The sequence below is a fragment of the Sciurus vulgaris genome (genome assembly GCF_902686455.1).
Source record: "Sciurus vulgaris genome assembly, chromosome: 1".
Taxonomy (NCBI): Eukaryota; Metazoa; Chordata; class Mammalia; order Rodentia; family Sciuridae; genus Sciurus; species Sciurus vulgaris.
Genome location: NC_136461.1, coordinates 98,143,293 through 98,162,478, shown reverse-complemented (window position 1 = coordinate 98,162,478; position 19,186 = coordinate 98,143,293). Strand labels below are relative to the sequence as shown.

General features: G+C 36.5%; 1 protein-coding gene across 4 annotated transcripts in view; it reads left to right on the top strand.

Moving 5' to 3' along the window:
• The first annotated feature begins 2,382 nt into the window (after positions 1 to 2,382).
• The window catches only part of WDR47 (WD repeat domain 47), a 54,230-nt gene continuing 37,426 nt past the window's right edge, over positions 2,383 to 19,186 (top strand). For 2 of the 4 annotated variants that reach the window (XM_079132738.1, XM_079132737.1), the window contains exons 1-3: positions 2,384 to 2,716; positions 14,607 to 14,773; positions 16,470 to 16,553. In XM_079132738.1, coding sequence (XP_078988864.1) covers positions 14,616 to 14,773; positions 16,470 to 16,553 — 242 coding nt within the window. In that variant the 5' untranslated portion in view covers positions 2,384 to 2,716; positions 14,607 to 14,615. Of the gene's footprint in view, positions 2,717 to 14,606; positions 14,774 to 16,469; positions 16,554 to 19,186 lie in introns of all 4 variants that reach the window. The other 2 variants (XM_079132736.1, XM_079132739.1) reach the window with 2 other exon arrangements.

Genomic DNA, 19,186 nt, shown 5'->3' with positions numbered 1-19,186 from the left:
GGACAGTTCATCTAAGAAAGCCTTGTCCTTTCTGAACAATTTGCTGCTATTGCAGCAACTAGAGGGAAAGACAAGATCTATTCTTAACCAGTGTGACTGAGTATAGAAGGAAATGTGATACCTTAGGCTGATAGCTATTAAGGTTGTACTGTAAAATTTAATGTTACATTAGGAAGCAAACATACAGTCAATGCACTCATCAGTGTACAAGTGATACAGTGTAACAGAAGTTTTATATTTCAGTGTCTGGTTCATTCCCTTCTTTTTTATCCCCAGAAATGTAAAGGATATGTATTTTCTACTTATAATGCTGATTATTATTTATTAAAAAATTGGATGCAAATAACACTATGCTGTAGAGTATGGAGGTTATGAACAAAACTGCTAATCTTCCCTACCTCAGCAGAATAAGATTTATTTTCTTAAAGCTAAAATTTCTCTTTGATACCGTGAAGTAGAGTGGGAAGAAAATGATTTTAAGAATCAGAATGGTTGGGGTTGTGGCTCAATGGTAGAGTACTTGCCTGGCATGTGTGAGGCACTGTGTTCAATCCTCAGCATCACATAAATAAATAAAATAAAGGTATTGTGTCCATCTACAACTAAAAAAAAATTTAATAAAAAGAATGGTTAAAATTCTGACTTGCTGTGTATTAGTTGTGTGACCTTGGGCAAGTTATTTCCCTTAATCTCTGAAATGGAAATAATTTAACAAGAGTCTTAAGGGAGATTGTGGGGCTTAAATGAGAACATAGACAAAGCACTTCATTTGTGCTTAATGAATGCCAAACCCAATCTAATACCAGAAAATCAGGTTCTTTTTTTTTTTTTTTCTCCAGCACTCTGCCTCTAATAGGTGCTCAAAGTTTGTCTCTGATGAGTATCTCTTTCTAGATTTCACTGAAGATGTAAGTATTTAAATGATGCTGGTTTTGCAACTGCTATTGTTGGAGAGTCAAGATTTAAAGGTACTTTCTTAGGTGAGTTATACTGGCAAAATAATGGAGAGACTATTTCAAGGGTGTATCTACTCACTTTTCAACTTTGTGTAAAACACTTTTGTGTAAAACATTTTTCAACATTGTGTAAAACACTTTTTGTTTGCTTTTTTTCTTTCTTTCAGTTCTAGGTATTGAACCCAGGGGTACTTAATCACTGACCTATGTCAGCAGTCCTTTTTTATTTTTATATTTTTCTAGTTATGTATAGACACAATAACTTCATTTTATTTTTTTAATGTGTTACTTAGAATTGAACCTTGTGCCTCACAAGTGCTCTATGGCTAAGCCACCATCACAACCCCCTTTTTAATTTAATTAATTAATTAATTTTTTTTTGTGGTGCTGGGGATTGAACCCAGGGCCTTGGGCATGCAAAGCAAGCACTCTGTCAACTGAGCTATATCCCTAGTCCTTATTTTTAATTTTGAGACAGGGTCTCATTAAGTTTCTGAGGCTGACTTTTTTATTTTGTTTTTAATATCAAGACCCTAAGTAACATTAAATTGTTTGTATTTATTTGCTTTTAACTCATCATTGAGAGGGTTCATAATGATTTTTTTCCCAAAATTAAGTCAAACTGGGAATTGATGTTTCTTTCACAGGTAAGATTTTGTGTGTTTTCTCTTATTTCTCTTAGATCCTTTCCCTCAAAGCTATGGCTTCATTTATCCTGAAATGGACAAAATTCTTACTTTCCAGAAAGGTTTTTGATGTTTATTCTCTTCACCAATCTCTTTTATCCCATTTCCCACTTGGAGGAAGCTCGGTTCACTCTTGTTTTCAGCCTTTGTGAGGACGGGGTTCTTACAGGTTGATGCCATTGGATGTGGCTCTATGTGGTTATACTCCCTGAATATATAATTCAGCTTTGGTTAAGCATCTCATGTATTTGTGGAATATCACCGCACTTATAGGGTGAGAATAAAGCGCTTGCAACCAAAAGGAGTAGAAAAAATGGTGAACGCATTAAACTGAAAACTACTTCAAGGCAGACATGTTTCACAAAATGTGAAACCAGGAAGGGGACAAATAAGCTACTGAAGTTTTCGGCGAGGAAGTGTACCCTGGAGAAGGAGAGAAGGTAAGATTTGTTTATTGCCTTTATTAATAAGTTATCCGGTAGAAGTATTAAGGGTCAAGCCTTGGGAGCAGAAAAATCTTATTTGGAAGTCCTCGCTATTTCGGGACACACGGTCACCCGCCAATTCTGGATATCAGATTCTTGAAATCCCCAAGCTGGCTGGTCCCCGGCACGCGGGTCTGGCGTGCGCCCTCCAGGTCCGCCCCGCCCCCTGGACCAATCCGCCCCGCCCCTGGGCCCACCCCTCTCCGCCTGTGGGTCGGCCTCGCCGACTCTTCCTTCGGTGCAGGCACCTGCCTAGCCGCCCCGCGCGGGGTCCTGAGGCGCCTCGGGGAAACGCAGCGATTGGTTGCAGCTTGTGGCTGGAGCTCCGCTCCAGCAGCGCTTGACAACCGCAGTCTGCCAAAGGCTGAACTGAGCGGTCGCCGGCCCGGGAGGGGCGGACGCGAGAAGGACGGGCTGACGAACTGATGGACTGACGCGCGGGCGGCAGGAGGAAGGACCGACGCCAAACTCAGATCACCGCCCTCGCGCTCCCGCCCCAGCCCGGAGCCGGCAGCTTCGGGCCCCGGCCGCCGGCCTCGCAGCCGCGTTCTCCTTCGCCGCTTCCCCGAGCTTGTCTCGGAGCCCTCAGGTGAGAGACTACGGGAGGCGGGGGCGGGCGGCTGCACACCTCTGGTTGCCATGGTCACCCGTCGCCACCTGCCACCACCTGACTGGGCTCTGACCCCGCAGGCCAGAGGGTGGTTTTCGCGGCCCATGAGAAGGGTCTCTGGTAGCGTCGGGTGGTGTTTGGGTGGAGACCGGTCGTGGGTGAGGCCCCGGCGCCGCAGGATGAAGACCTGGGAACTGCCAGGCCCCCATTCGAGGCCGCCGCTCCTGGACCACACCTTTGCCACATTGCCAGCGCTGTCCTAGGGGCAGAGCGACGCCTCTCGCGCTGGAACGTGCAGCAGACGAGCGCAGGGTTCGTGGCCACCTCGCTGCTGATGAGGGGCGGGAGGGAGACTGAGTGCGGCGCTTCTTCCTTCCTCGCCGCTCTGCGGAGCTGGTGCCAGAACTGAGGGGAGCGTTCGCGTCCCTTTCTTGGCACGCCTTGGCCTGGAGGCGGGGAGGGAGCGGCGGTGCTGGGGGCCGGGCGGCAGCTTGGGGCAGCCCAGCGGGGCCGGGTGTGATCTTTCTGACGTCAGTGGTCACTAGGAGTAGGTTTTCGGGGGTCTCAAAGTGGTGCAGAGACTGGATTTGGAACGGAGGTTGCACCGAGGGCCGCCTGCGTAGAAGAAAGGGGAGGTTGTAGAATTCATAGGGTTAAGCCACTTCCCTATATTGGGGGAAAAAAGACTGGGGCTCTAGCTCTGGGGTGAGGCCTTTGACAAAAGGGGCGGGGGCGAAGGTAGGCAGAGCTTTTGACCAGATGATTTTTTTTTTTTTTTATTTTCTATACCCAGACGTGCTGTTAGTAACCACGCACGGTATCTGAGAGGAGCGTTTTTGGCAACTTGGCTCTCTCTGCATAATGAAAGGAGAAGTCTTTGTTCCACCCAGATTCACAGGCTGTGATCCTCATTTATTTTCCTTCCTTTGTTGTAAAGTTCATAGAATGCTCAAAAAGTTAGTGCCGCAGAAATTAACATGTAGGTTAAAAAACCGTATCTTTTTTCACGGTAAATCTAGTTAGAATATTTTTTTCTTTTTGTTTCTAGCGTTGGCAAATGTTGCACTGACATTTTACTAGACAGGAAAACCGCCCAAAAGCCCATTTTCCCTTTATATGGCACATTCTCTAGCTTTTATTTAGGAAGAAGATGTTACAAATCATTTTACCATAGTTTTTTGGAGGTTGTAGATTGTTTCCAACAGGAAAGAAATTAATATACAGTGATGGAAAAGACATGAAAGAAAGCCATAACAGTATATAAGGTAAAAAACCAGAAAACAAAATCCTCGAATTTGGGTGTCTGTTATTATTATTATGAGGAGATTTTTAACCTGTGTTTATCTCCCACCTTTCCACTTTCTAGTTTTCCTAGTAATAAAAAGAAGTACTAGGAGACTGAGGATGTAGAGCATTTGCCCAGCATTGGTAAGGCCCTGATTTCAAGCCCAAGTACTAGGACAAAACAAAACAAAAACCAGTACTAAGAATGTATCAAAAGAGACAAGAATAGTATTCTGTATTCCTAATTATATAATTGTGTTTAGCCTCTTTTTCAGTCTGTGAAATTGAGTTTATCAGTTACTTACTGAATGGACACCATTGATATGCTTTATGCTGCAGTTTGGTAAACACTTCAAAATAAATGTAAAAAGATGTGCAGTTTTCCTTAGGTCATTAAGCTGGAAATTGGGTTGCCAGTATTTAAGATTCTCTTTGCTACTGATTACAATAGGTTTTGGAAGACCTATTTACTGGACCAATGATTCTGATTTCTTGTTCTGTAGAATGGGTATAATGCCTGTTATTGTTTTAGTCTGAGAATGGATTATGAAGTTGAATAAAATAATGCATTTGAAAGCATTTCAGAAAAACTTTTAAGGTATTGTTGATTACTTCTCTCCCCTTTGAAGTACTGTGGATCAAACCCAAGACCTCTTGTGCTGGGCTACATTATTAGCCTTCTTTTTTATTTTGAGACAGGGCCATGCTAAATTGCCTAAATTGACCTTGAATTTCAATCCTCCTGTTTTAGCCTTCAGAGTAGCTGGGATTATAGGTGTTCCCCACCTAGCACCTGGCTTGTTGATTACCTTTTAATAGAGCGAGCATTGGCAAGAATAATAAAAAGTTTCTGTATGATCTATTTCACATGTCTAAGTCCAGGACCCTGTTTTTCTTTTTTTTTTTTTACAGTGTGACTTTAAAGGGTTCACAGGAACTGTTGAGGTGCATCCTTACCATTTGACAGAGGTTCTTTATTTTTGTGGTGTGGAGCAAAGTGTGTTTCTATATGTGGGTCAGGATTGCTTTCTTGCAAGTAAGGCTGTAATCAGTAATTGACCTGAGTTATATTTGGTGCTGAATAATCCTCAGAGTAGATAGTTGGTTCTTGATTAATGAAGAAATAACTTACTTATTCCTTTGACCTGTGCTTTTGAAACTGAAGTATTTGGCCATTAGAAATATGCAGCATTGTGCTAAGAGATAAACCTTTGTTCACATAACATGACACACATTTATGGAATTATCAGTTTCACTTGAAGACTTGGATAAAAAATATTTTTATATTAAAGAAGAAGGATGTTATGAAGAATGTAATCATCTATTAATCTAAGGTAAAAAAACAATTTCATGCTAAACGACTTCCTGGGTATGTGTTTAGTTTTTTCTGCCCTCAAAAAAAAGTTTAAGAAACTTTACTAATGAATGGCAGATCATTACATAGCACAAGAAATAAACTGAATTGCAATTTTTAAAACTTTGATGTTAGACTGAACATTACTTCAGTCCTAATTATGCCCCCCCCACCCCCACCTTTTTTAAGTCCTGTAAAAGTTAGAATGCTGTAATGGAGAGGTCATAGGATTTCAGTCAGATAGACTTGGTCATCCCATTCTTGGCTCTGCATTTAATTGCCTCAGAGGCAAATACCTAACATCTCCAAGTGTTAGTGTAATCATCCATAAAATGACAATCATAGAGTCATATGAATTACATAGATATTATCGGAAAGTATTTAACTCAGGGTTTGGCATATGCTATATATCTCTGTATATTAGGATACTAATAATCCTTTAAACCCATTTTTAGCAGGAAATCTTTTTACCCCCTAACTTCCAGTGGCATTTTGTTTGTAATTTTCTTTGGCTGATCTGTACTTTATGTTCATTATTTCATACACAAGACTCACACCCAGGTCTTCAGACTCTAAATCCCCTACTGGCCACTTCAATGTTGAGACTACTACATTCAATGTCTAACTCTTACATATTTTAACTGATTTTTTTCCTTTTGAATTTCTATTCAAGTGCAAAGATATCCTTATAGAATACTTCACACTTCTTAAAACCTTTCTTTTGTGTCTTCTTATTTAGCATAGTAGCTAAATCACTGTATTCTGGGTGTGTAAGCCTGGTGTTAGAACATAATAAATACTCAAATATTTTTAAAATGGATGCTGACTTTAAACAAATACTATCAAGTATTTATCTTCATGTGTCATCCTTTTAATTTTAATTTTTCTTTTTCCCATCTGTTATCTTTAACATAATCTAGTTGATCTTCTCAATATTTAAAAAATTATACCTAAAATATTTTTAAAACAAGTCAACTAATTCCAAAGTAAACTTTTATATTTGTTATCCACAGCATAGTGGCTCTCCCATAGCATTCATTAGCAGTCCTTTTGACACATTGTCTTTAGTCAGCCTGTGAATTTTGAAGGGAAGAAATTTACATTTATTGAGTTTTATCTCATTTTACAAGTTACCATTCTACTCTATTCTTTAAATAGAGTACTACATGAAAAAAGGACATAATGTTTTACACTATTTATGCTTAACTCATTTAATTAAAAATGTGTTGTTTTATGGCTAAGTACCATGTTTTGTGATTTTTGTTGATTTGTTGATAAAGTGGAACCTGACTAAAATCCTTGAGAAAGTTTTATAGAACCAAGCTAAAACTAGAGCCTAAATGACCATTCTTTGCTTAACATTTTTAATAGTATTTTGAAAACTTAAAAATAGAATTAGATTGCCTTAATTTCCAGCTTTTAGAAAATGAAATTCTGGAAAATGCAAAACCAAAAATTTTTGCTAATAAATGATGATATAAAACAACTGTAGGTGTATTCATTGTAAAATGTCCACATTATGAAAAGTGTTAGTTTCAGTCTATTTTGCTGATCAGACTAGCCACACCTGGAGTACTGTGTTCTATTTTAAGTGCTTTAAGAGGGAGATTCACTGATATACAGAAGAGGATGATCAGTATAGTATGGGATGTGGAAACTGTTTAGTGAAGAATGGTTTTTCTAAGGATCCATTAAACAACATACATAAAATCCATGAATAGTGCCCAGTGTTTCCCCATTGTAAACACAGTAGTTAATCTTGCTTTTGGATTTTCTTCTAGTCGGTACTAGGATATAAAATAGAACCTTTGAGATTTAATTCTAAAATTTAAAATTTTTTTCATTTCCATAGTTTTTTTGCTTAAGTTCCTATAAATAGAATTGGAATTTGTGAGTCAAAGGTTGTATGTCTTTACTTTTTTTTTTTTTTTCCTTGTTCCAGGGATTGATCCCAGGAGCACTTAACCACTGAGGCACATCCCTAATCCTTTTTATTTTTAGACAGTGACTCGCTAAATTGCTTAGAGCCTCCTAAATTTCTGAGAATAGCTTTGAACTTGTGATCAAAATCCTCCTGCTTCAGCCTCCAGAGCCACTGGGATTACAAGTGTGTCCCCCTGTGCCAGGCTCACTTTTTTTTCTACAGGGAATTGAACCACTGAGACAAATCCCTAGCCCTTCTTATTTTTATTTTGAGATAGGGTCTTGCTAAATTGCTTAGGTCCTTGCTAAATTGCTGATAGTTGTCTTGAACTTGAACTCATGATCATCCTATCTCAGGCTCCTGAGTCGTTGGAATTATAGGCATGTGCCGCTGTGTTGGGCTCCTGCTTATATTTTTTATAGGTATAATTTCATGCTGTCAAATTCTCTCTCAAGAAGTCTGTCTCAGTTAACCGTCCTTTTTTGTTTGTTTGTTTGCTTTTTTAAATACTAGGCAACTGAGCCATATCCTCAGTTCTTTTATATTTTTAAATTTAGAGACGCTCTCTGAGTTGCTTAGAACCACGTTGGGTTGCTGAGACTCACTTTGAATTTGGGATCTTCCTGCCTCAGCCTCCCAAACCGCTGGGATTACAAGCATGCACCACCATGCCCATTACATTATTAAAAACAGTTTATAAAAGGCATTTAATGCGCCCTCTTGCTGATATTGGATATTATCAGGTTTTTTGGTTTTTTTTTTTTTGGGAGACTCCCTGTGTTGCCCAGGTGGCCTGAGACTCCTTGGGCTCAAGCAATCCTCCTGCCTCAGCCTCCCAAGTTGCTGGGACCATAAGCTCATGTGGCACCATGCCAGTAGGCCATAAATGGTACCTTATTTTAGTACTATAGATTGAATGACTCTTATTAGAAATGCTTGGGACCAGATATATTTCAGATTTTGGAATTTTTCAGATTTTGGAATATTTGCATATAGTTTACTTATTGAGCATTCCTAATCTGATAATTTAAAATTCTTCAGAATCCCAAACTGAAATTGGGAGTATTTCAGATTTTTGGATTAGGGATATTTAATCTCTATTTAACAGTGAGATTGAAATTTTTTTTTAAAATAAATTTATTGGTTGGTTGGATTTTTTTGTATTTTTTGTTCACTTTTCAACTGAGTTTGTTGTTGGTGGTGGTGGTAGTTTTTGGTGTTTGGTGTGGTGGTTTTGATTTGAAGAGGCTATTTATAAGTGATAATGTTTTAACTGTTTTATATTTAATCTTTTTTCCCTCCACCTCCACCTTGTCTTTTAAATTTGTGGCAACTTTAATTGAGTGGAAGGTTAACATTTTATGTTCAGTGTCAAAGGTGACAGTTTTTTTTTTTTTTTCCCTTGCCTTTTCTGGGTTATATGGTTAAAATGAGCAGTCTGAATCAAAAAATAGACTTTGTTTATCTTATAAAATTGTAGTACTTTAGAAATATGTTTTAAAAATATTTGTGGGTTCAGCTGGGCTTCCTATATTCCCAGTGAGTTGGGAGGCAGAGTCAGGAAGATCAGAAGTTCAAAGCCAGACTCAGTCATTTATCAAGGTTCTAAATAACTTAGTGAGACCTTGATTCAAAATAAAAAATAAAAATGGCTGCGGATATAGTTCAGTGGTTAACTCCCCCGGGATTCAATACCTAGTACCAAAACAAAACAAAACAAAAAATCATGCATGTGTGTACATACACACACACACACACACACACACACACACACACATACACACACATGTATTTATTTGTACATATATGGAAACAAATACTTTAATCTTATAAAGAAAGATTGATACAATATATAAATCAGTTCTGAGAAGAGGTATTGGGTTATGGAAAAAATACAGATCATTCTGAAATTTTACTTCATTACATGTGTTACTAATTTCTTCCAGTAATCTGCAGGTACTTATGTTTTGTTTTATTGTTTTTAAATTTTATGAATTAGTAATATTTGGACATGATAATTCAAAAAGTTATTTTAAAAGGGTAAATGATAAAAAGTTATCTTCCCATTACTATTCTTTATCTAGTTTTCCTTCTTGGACACAACGATTATTACCAATTTTTGGTGTTTTTTTTCCAGAAATATTTATGTATATATTTAGCAGATAATTTATGTTCATTGAATTCAGTTTATAGTTATTTAAAGCTGCACCTGGTTTATACATAGTTTGTTTCTTTAGCCAAAAGTCATTTACAGTTCCAGAAGGTAAATTAAAAATAATTGATGAATAGAGAACAGCTGTCAACAGTAAGAAAGGGACACATGCTACATCTCTGTTATAAATGTTAAGGGATTAGCAGACATGATGGAGTTCTGTAGTTAGACTGGATTTTCTTTTGTTTGCTTAAATGATCTAAGGCAAATCTATTTTCTTCCCTCTTATTAAACTGACCTTATACATTTGAGGTTTCTACATTGTCCCATACTAAATATTCCCCCCTTCCAGAAGATATTCTTCCTATTATTAAAATGTGAATTAAGGCGAATTATAAAACTTGAAGGCAAACTATAGAAATTGAAGCCTTTAAGTACTTTTTTCATGACCATAAAGTTTGTAGTGACTATGTCCTAATTCCCTTCTTATACTTCATATACTTCTGAATCATTCTTATCCTTCGGTGTTTTTCTTCTTTCCTAATCTGTTTTAAGTAAATAACATCATGCAAAGGAACATTTATATTTGGTTAGAAAGGTGGCACTGATATATTTTTTTCATGAAACTTTTTCCATATCTATATATGGAAATATAAGCCAGATTAATATATTTTTATTATCATTATTTGGTTTCGTCCTTATCTATTAACATTTTTTTACCTTATACTTCTGAAAGATAATTTTATTTCTTGCCCCTCACTATATCCTTCTAATCTTTTTTTACTGAGACAGTAATCACTGGGAGTCCACATAAAGATCCCATCTAGAATTTAGTTTCTGTGGGTGCTAATTATATCTAAGTACTAAATACTAAAATACTACTTTACAGCTGATTTCCAGATACCCATGTTTTTATTCTTATTTTTTGGTACTGGGGATTGATTCCAGAGGCACTTTACCACTGAGCTACATCCTCAACCCACCCCCCAACCTTTTTTTAAAGAGATAGAGTCTGAATTTAGCCTTGCTGAATTGCTGAGGATGGCCTCAAACTTGTGATCCTCCTGACTTAATCTTCTGAGTCGGTGGGATTACAGATAGGGTCCCTTGTGCCCAGGCAGATACCCTTATTTTTAATGAAAACTTAATTTCTTTACATTATGTAGTCCAGATATTGAATATAAATAAAAATTCACTTCTTGACAGAGAATCCATAGTTATGTTTTATGCAAAAAATTGCCATTTAACGTGGAGATACTGAGACACTCATTTTTTTTTCTCATTTTGTTTTGCATTTTCAGTGGAATATACCTTACACAGTCCCTATGTGAATTCTTTATGTTAAATAATATTCTTAATGTACCATGGACTAGCAGGTCTACCTAAGATGCTTTCAGAGTTGACTTTGACTAACTAACTGGCTTCAAGGACAAGAGTTTCATCTTTTTGAAAGCCTTTAGAACAGTTGTACACAAGTCATCTGTTCTATATCTTTTTTTCCCCTTTCAGTAATTGGGAGGGGATGGAACCCAGGGCCTCACACATACTAGGCAAGCACTATATCACTGAGATACATCTCTAACTTATTTTATTTTATTTAGAGGAAGAAGGGTTGTCTCATTAAATGTTTTTGGCCAGCCTGGAACTTGGGATTCTCCTGCTTCAACTTCCCAAGTAGGTAAAATTTCAGGCTTCTACCGTCACACCCTATTCTGTTCTTCTGTGGAAGAAACATTTTTTTGATGATTTTTGTATCTCAGTGTAATGTAGCTGACATAAGTTGAAAATGTATGTACTATGTGTGCATATCTCATTTTAAAACCATTTTAGAGCCAGGCATAATGGTTCTGTCTGTAGTCCGAGTTACTTAGGAAGCTGAGGTAGCAGGATCACTTGATACCAGAAGTTTAAGACTAGCCTAGGCAGCATAGTGAGAACTCATCTTAAAGAAAAAATAATAATAATTTTAGTAGTTCTTGAGCTATTAGACATTCTCGATTTATTGCTCCCCTTGGGACAGGGCGGAAAGTATTCATCATTGAATTTTCTGCATTGGAGAAAAATCCTCACTTTGCAATGTTGAATAGTTGAGGAGATTTTGAAATATTCATGAATTATATGCTTATATGTTTAAATGTGTATATGACATATGCCATCTCTAAATTACATAGTTAAGATTTGGGATCCTCTACAAATGTTTTAGTTACACAAGGAGATTAGAAAAGAATGATTAGTATAGTTATCAAGCATATGTCCATGTTGATATTGTGTTCAGCAACAACAAAGCTTATAAGAATAAAAATTCTGAGTTGAGTGATTAAAATACCATACTTTTCCACTGGGAATTTTACAATATAGAATTAAAACTTGTCTTTTTAATTAGATTTATTTTAAACCCTGAACCAATTTTATGTTAATTAGCATACATTTCCTGCAAGGCCAGTGTAAAACATATATTTTTAGTAATGTGTTTTTTCTTCTTTTAGCCTTTATTGACTAGAAGTGAATGCAGCATTCAATTTGCAGTCATGTAGGGACAGTGGTTTGCACCTGTAGTCTCAGCTTCTTGGGAGGCTAAGGTGGGAGGATCGTATGTAGCCAGGAGTTTAAGCCTAGTGTCAGCAATATAGCAAGACCAGAACTTCTGGTTTGAATTAAAATGGGACTATTGCTGTGAATTCCGCTCTAGAATTACTTAATATTTTGACTGATATTTACATTAAATGTTGAATATAAAACCTGTAACATGTTTATATTGAACTACATTAGAAAACGGTAGTTTTAGGGTTAGGGTTGTAGCTCAGTGTTTTAAGTGCCCTAGCTTCAATCCCCAGTATCAAAAAAATAAAAAATTATAGGTTTAATTTTGCACTAAATTATTGGTTTGGTACAACAACTGATGATGTAAGTGAAGTGTCCTCTAAGATATTTTATAGTGATGCATTAATATTTTTTCTAAAAGTTCAATTAGTAAAACAACTGTTCTTTTGTTAGACTTATCTGAAGATTTGAAAGAATGCTAAAATTGCTGACTGGTTTACTCTAGGAATAATCTCAGGGAGATAGTTCAGAAATGTGATGAGAACTCTCATTAATTTTATTGTACCCTCTTTGGGATAAAGTTTATAAACAGGAGAGTGATCAACTCAGAAGATAGTGAAGGGAATCTGGGCACAGTGTCCCACAGCTGTAATCCCAGCAGTTCTGGAAGTCAGGAGGATTCCAAGTTCAAGATCAACCTCAGCAACTTAGCTATCAAAAATAAAAAACAAACCTCCTGTCTCAAAAATAAAAAATAAAAAACTCAGTGTTTATATAAAGCACCCCTGGGTTCTATTCCCAGTACCCCCCAACACCCCCCCAAAAAAAAAGAAAAGAGAAAAAAAAAAAAAAAAGCAAAGAGATCCCAAAGCATAAGAAATTGGGCAGCTGGTTTGTTGGGAGAGAGGTTTATGATATATCTGTTTTCTGAGGCAGGCATTTCCTTTATCTGGTAAGGGATTAGCTTAGTCATTGAATATTTGCTTAGCCATTAAATATTTGAGTCAAATAATTGTCTTACCCGGCTCTTCCCCTTGTTTCCTTGTTTCACACTAGCACCTCTTCATGAGAATGTACTACTCATCAGATGAGCGTGTTCTAGTTGGTTAGACGTTTGCATTTCTCATTATGAAGATATAAATTGATAAAAAGTAAACTTGAAAAATATAACCTGTGAATCTACATGTATGTGTTTATGTTTTTTGTGAGGTAAAGTAAGTGAAAGAGGTAATACAGTCTTTTTGCCTGATGAGGTTTCTTTGCAGCTAGTCCACTGTAAGTAGTCTTTTGCATTGCTCCCAGTCTTCTTATTTTATTTTGTGGTGCTGGGGATCAAACCCAGGGCCTCATGCGTGTTAGGCAAATACTCTACCACTGAGCTACATCCTTAGCACCACTTTGCTCCCAGCCTTAACATTTGAAAACAATAGTTTGGGCCATTCATTCAACCTGTATGGCTTCCTGTAGAATGAGAATATCGACTGAAGGATCTTCACAGTCCTTCTAGTTCTAAATAAATCTTTATGGTTTTGTAACTGATGTCTTAATTATATCACTGCAGACCTATAGATAAGAATTAGAAGGAATTTAAAAGAGTTTTAAAATATCATTGAAGCTAGATAGTTGCTTGTAATCCCAGCAACTCTGGAGGCTGAGGCAGGAGGATTACAAGTTTAAAGCCAGCCTCAGCAATTTAGTGAGGCCCTAAGCAACTTACCAAGACCTTGTCTCAAAATAAAACAGAAAGTCCTAGGATTGTGACTCAGTGGTTAAGTGCGCCTGGGTTCAATCCCCAGTGCCAAAAAAAAAAAATCATCGAAATGGCCAACATTTTAACTTAGCCTTTTTTTATTTGACTCCAGTGTATGTGAGTCATTTAGATGTTGGTGCTAGACTATATGCTTCTTAAGGACAAGGAAAATGTCTCCTGAGTGTAGGATAGTGCTTATCACAGAAGTGTGAAGTGTTTATCAAATTAATATATTAGGGCGTACCTCAGATGATATATTTAGGACATCACTAAACATGATTTTGGTTATTAATGACTTTAAAATATCATTCTTTTTTTTTTTGTATGAAGGATGGAATCCAAGTCTTGTACACGATAGGCAAGCTACATCCCCACCTCTTTTAAAAAATATTTTTTATTGAAGACTTTAAACATGTACAAGAGTAATAGAATTATATAATGAACCCCATATACCCATCAGCCCACTTCAATAGTCATGATCATTCTTATTTCATTTTCATTTCTACTCACTGTCCTGTTATATTATTTAGGAGCAAATCACTGACTTTGTACCATTTAATATATAATTATTCCCATATGTATCTCTCATATGGGAATATGAGAAAAAAACTTAAAAAAATCATAGCCATACATTTATCACACATTAAAGATGTCTTGAGGACTGGGGATGTAGTTCAGTTTGATCCCCAGAACCACAAACCAACCAACAAACAAAACATTGGTTTTGATAAATTAATTTTACATTAAAATACCTGTACTAAAAATTCTCAGGAAACCTTTTAGGTTTCATTTCTAGGCAGATGTAATTAGAGATGAAACAGTTGAACTAACTTTTTTGTTATTTTCATTCTGTTTAATATTTAGGCTATCAACATGACGGCTGAAGAAACAGTGAATGTAAAAGAGGTTGAAATCATTAAGCTAATTTTGGACTTCCTGAATTCAAAGAAACTTCATATTAGTATGTTGGCCCTTGAGAAGGAAAGTGGAGTCATAAATGGCCTATTTTCAGATGATATGCTTTTCCTGAGGTATGATTCATTATTGTGAGGTTTGTAGCACTTTTGAAGAAATGTTAAATAATAATAAGGTAACATGTTGTAATGCAGATAGAACTTTATAATCATGAAAGTATCAGTATAATTTTTAAAAATATGTTTTATCATGGAACATTTATATAATACTCTGTTTTCTGTAGAATGTTTTCAGTGGTATGATCCAGACTACTTTAAAAAAAAAAAAAAATGAAAGATACTTGACTAAGAAATCAGAGACTCTGGAAAGATAAGGAAAATATTTCTGAAATGCCATTATTTTGGGGCTGGGAAGATAGCTCAGTTGGTAGAGTACCTGCCTCACAAGCACAAGGCCCTGGGTTCAATCCCCAGCACTGCAAAAAAAAAAAAAAAAATGCCATTATTTTGACCATAGAAATAATTAAACATATTCATTATAGAATTATATTCATTAAAAGTATAGAAAAATAAAGTCACCCCACCACCCAGCAACACTTGATTCCTGTGTGTATTTTTAAATTAATAGCAATTTTGTTGTTATTTTAGAATTCTGTTTACCTAGTAACATCACAAGGATTCTCTGTGGTTTCACATTTACATTAAATTTATACATTTCAGTTTACTTAACTTCCTAATGGTTCCTCTACTTTCAGATTATTTTACCCAACTTTCTTAAATACTTTCCTGAGTAGCTTTTATGCATGAGACTCTTTTTGTATCTTGGATTATTTCCTCAGGACAAGATTCTTAGAGGAAGGATTATAAGGTAAAGAAAATTAATGCGTTTGCTGAAATGGAAAGCTAAACACTTGAATTGGATGGAAAAAGAAAATCCTAAATTTCCAGGCAGAGATGTACTATATTTTTAAATGATAACCTATATCCTTGACTAGAAGTGCATATTCTTGGACAAAATCAAGTGTTGCTAACTCAATGAAAAAAAGAAAGTTTAAAACTCAAAAGATTTATTATATTATAAAAATTTATTTGAACTCATCGTGCTTCCCTATGTTTTGTGTTATGAATGTTATACAACCCCAGGGAGGTTAATGATATAGCTAGATTATGACTAGGTCACTTTGTTTTTTTTTGGCGGGGTCAGGGAACTGTCTTTCAAGTATTGATTCTTATGGAATTTCATAGTTACTTGTAAAATATCCTTCAGGAGCCTGCTGGTGTGCGATGAAATTTTATTGATCTGTGCTGAAATGTAAAAGATTATAGAATAGCAAGTTTTTCATTAAGTGTCTTCATCTTGAAGGGCTGGCCTGTGAAATTGTATCCTTTTTGCTTTTTTATATTAAAATGTCCCTTTATAAAATGACTATGATATGTATTGTAACTGGTTATTAATAGTCCTTCTTTGCAAAATAAAATGTTGGCAGTCCTGTATAGTTCCTCCAGCCCATTCCTCCCTTTTACAAGTTTATTGTTATAAAAAAAATCAGAAAATAGGAAAATTACTATTGTAAAAGAATAGAGATAATAATGTTATATAACTTTTGGAAGTTCCCATAAACCACTTAAAGTAGGATGAAACTTGTTCTTTTTTTTTTCTTTGTTGTAGATGCACACAGAACCTTTGTTTTATTTATTTATTTTTATGTGGTGCTGAGGATCAAACCCAGTTCCTCACCTGTGCTGGGCAAGCACTTTGCCACTGAGCCACAACCCCAGCCTGAATTTGATAATATTCTGGTTTTTTATTTAGGCAGCTAATACTTGATGGTCAGTGGGATGAAGTTCTTCAATTCATTCAGCCTCTGGAATGCATGGAAAAATTTGACAAAAAGAGGTAAGATTTCATTTGAAGTTTTTAGTGTCTTACAGCTTAGCAAAAACTGGAACAATAAACAAAAATTTTAAAACAAGACTCAGCTTTTTCCAGATCACAGTACACTCAATCCCATTGACTTGGAGCACTTCTACAGGATTGTTGCTTGTACTTCAAGTATTTGAAAATCTGATATGCTAATCTACTTAGTCTACAGTGTCTATATGCTAAAGGTCATGAGGGCCATTTCTTTATAATAGTATGAAACCTTCAGAGATGTCTTTCGGTTGTCCCCTGGCCTCCATTGTTTCTGAAGAGCAGTCTACTGTAATTTGTATTCTCATTTTATTCTGTGTAATCCTTCCCTCCATCTCTTCTCCTTCCCTTCCTTCCTCCTTTCTTCTGTCCTTCCATTTTTCTCTTTATCATTGGATTATGATATAGTTAAGTGTGTTATGTTTAAGTGTGTATGTTTTGCATTTTTATTGCTTGGGATTTGCTGAGCTTTTGGACCTGTAGGGGTTTTTTTGGTTTGTTTGTTTTGTTTTTTTTTTTTAATTGTCGATGGACCTTTATTTTATTTATTTATATATGGTGCTGAGAATTGAACCCAGTGTCTCACACATGCTATGCAAGCACTCTACCACTGAGCTACAACCCCAACCCTTGGACCTGTAGGTTTTTAATTGAATTTTGTCCCACAGGACTGAGGTTTTATTTATTTATGCTTTTGCAATGCTGGGGGTTAACACAGGGCCTCAGATATGCTAGGCAAGCACTCTTACACTGAACAACATCCCCAGCCCCTTTACTCTCAATTGTTTTTATTGATTTAATGTTCACTGATTTTTTTGCTGTGTGCCAGCATGCTTAGCCTCTGAGCCACAGTCCCCAGCCCTTTTTTATATTTTATTTAGAGACAGAGTGTCACTGAGTTGCTTAGGACCCCACTCAGTTGCTGAGGGTGACTTTGAACTTGCCTCAGCCTCAGCCTGAGCTGCTGGGATTACAGGTGTGTGCTACCGCACCCTGCTCTAAGCTATCTGATAATAAAATGAATTTTTTTGTTACAGATTTTGTATTTTTCAGTTTCAAATTTTTAAAAGTTTTTCTGCTGAAATATTCCTTTCAGTTCATTCATTGAGCTACATTCACTAAACTTCTTCCCCAGGTTTTCTTATTTATCTATTTTTTTGAGACAGTGTCTTGCTAAGTTGCCCATTCTGGCCTTGAACTTAAGATCCTTCTGCCTCAGCCTCCCAAGTCACTGGAATTACAGGCATGTACCACCATGCCTGGCTAGTGTGGTTATATTTTCCTTTAAGTTCTCAAATGTATTTATAATAGCTGCATGTTTGCTAGTGTAGTTCTTATTTGCTAATTTGAACTTCTAGTCATATCAGGCTCTATTTCTAATTGTTGCCTTTTTCCTAAGTCACTTTTTTTTTTTTTTTGGCGGTGGTACTGGGGATTGAACCCAGGGCCTTGTGCATGTAAGGCAAAGTAGTCTACCAACTGAGCTATCTCCCCAGCCACACTTTTTCTTTGAATAACAAAATTAGTCATTTTGTGAAAGTGTTCTGCCATTGTACATTCATTCTTGAGAAATGAATCCTGTTATCTTCCTTTAAAAAGTGTTGATTTTTAAGCAAGCACATCATTAGCCTCAGAAAGCAAATTCCATCTCCCTTCTTTTGGACCCCCGTTGAAATTTCTGCTCTGTTCATTGACCTTCCTTCTGTTACTTGGAGTTTCCCTTGCATCTTAACAGTTGAGGGGATAGTCAAAGATTTGGGCAACTGAGTTTATATAATAGAATTTGGTGTACATCTTACTGTAACTTCCTCTTTTATGGATTCCCCTCTCACTTTTCATCCGCTCTGGTAGTACCAAACTTTTTGCTGACTCAAGCCTGTGTAACTGAAGCTTTCTGCTTGAGTTCTAGCTTACTGTTTTTGGACTAGAGAATGCCTTCAGCTGGAAAGCCTTATGCCTTTGAATCTTAATCCCTTTAAGTTCTATTTTCCCAAGAACTGACTTCCCTCTTTTTGTGCCAGTTTTTAGCTGTTCTCTAATGTATTCAGACCATGTGTGTTTATCTATCTAGGATTTAGCATTGTTACTTGCAAAAATGTTATTCAGACATAAGTCAGTCTACCAGTAGCACATGCTAATCTTTCATTATTTTTTATTTTTTGATTCTCTATTCATACCATGCTTTTTGATAACGCTTTGCTTTTGTACCTTCATTTATCTGGAATACTGTTCATCTCACCATCTCTTGTTTTACTTAACACACTCCTGATAATCTTCTAAGAGTCAATTCTTACATCTTTTTTTTTCCCCTTCTGTGCTGGGGATTGAACCCAGGGCCTTGTGCATGTGAGGCAAGCATTGTACCAACTGAGTTATATCCCCAGTCCCCCCTTTTTTAAAAGTATTTTTTAGTTATAGATGGACACAATACCTTTATTTTATTTATTCATTTTTATGTGGTGTCAAGGCTCAAACCCAGTGCCTCACATGTGCCAGGCAAGTGCTCTGCCACTGAGCCATAACCCAAGCCCCAAAATTAGACATTTCTGATGCTAAAAAAGAAAAAGGTTGATTTAGTCTTTCTACAGTGTAGACATATGTCAAAACATAACACTGTA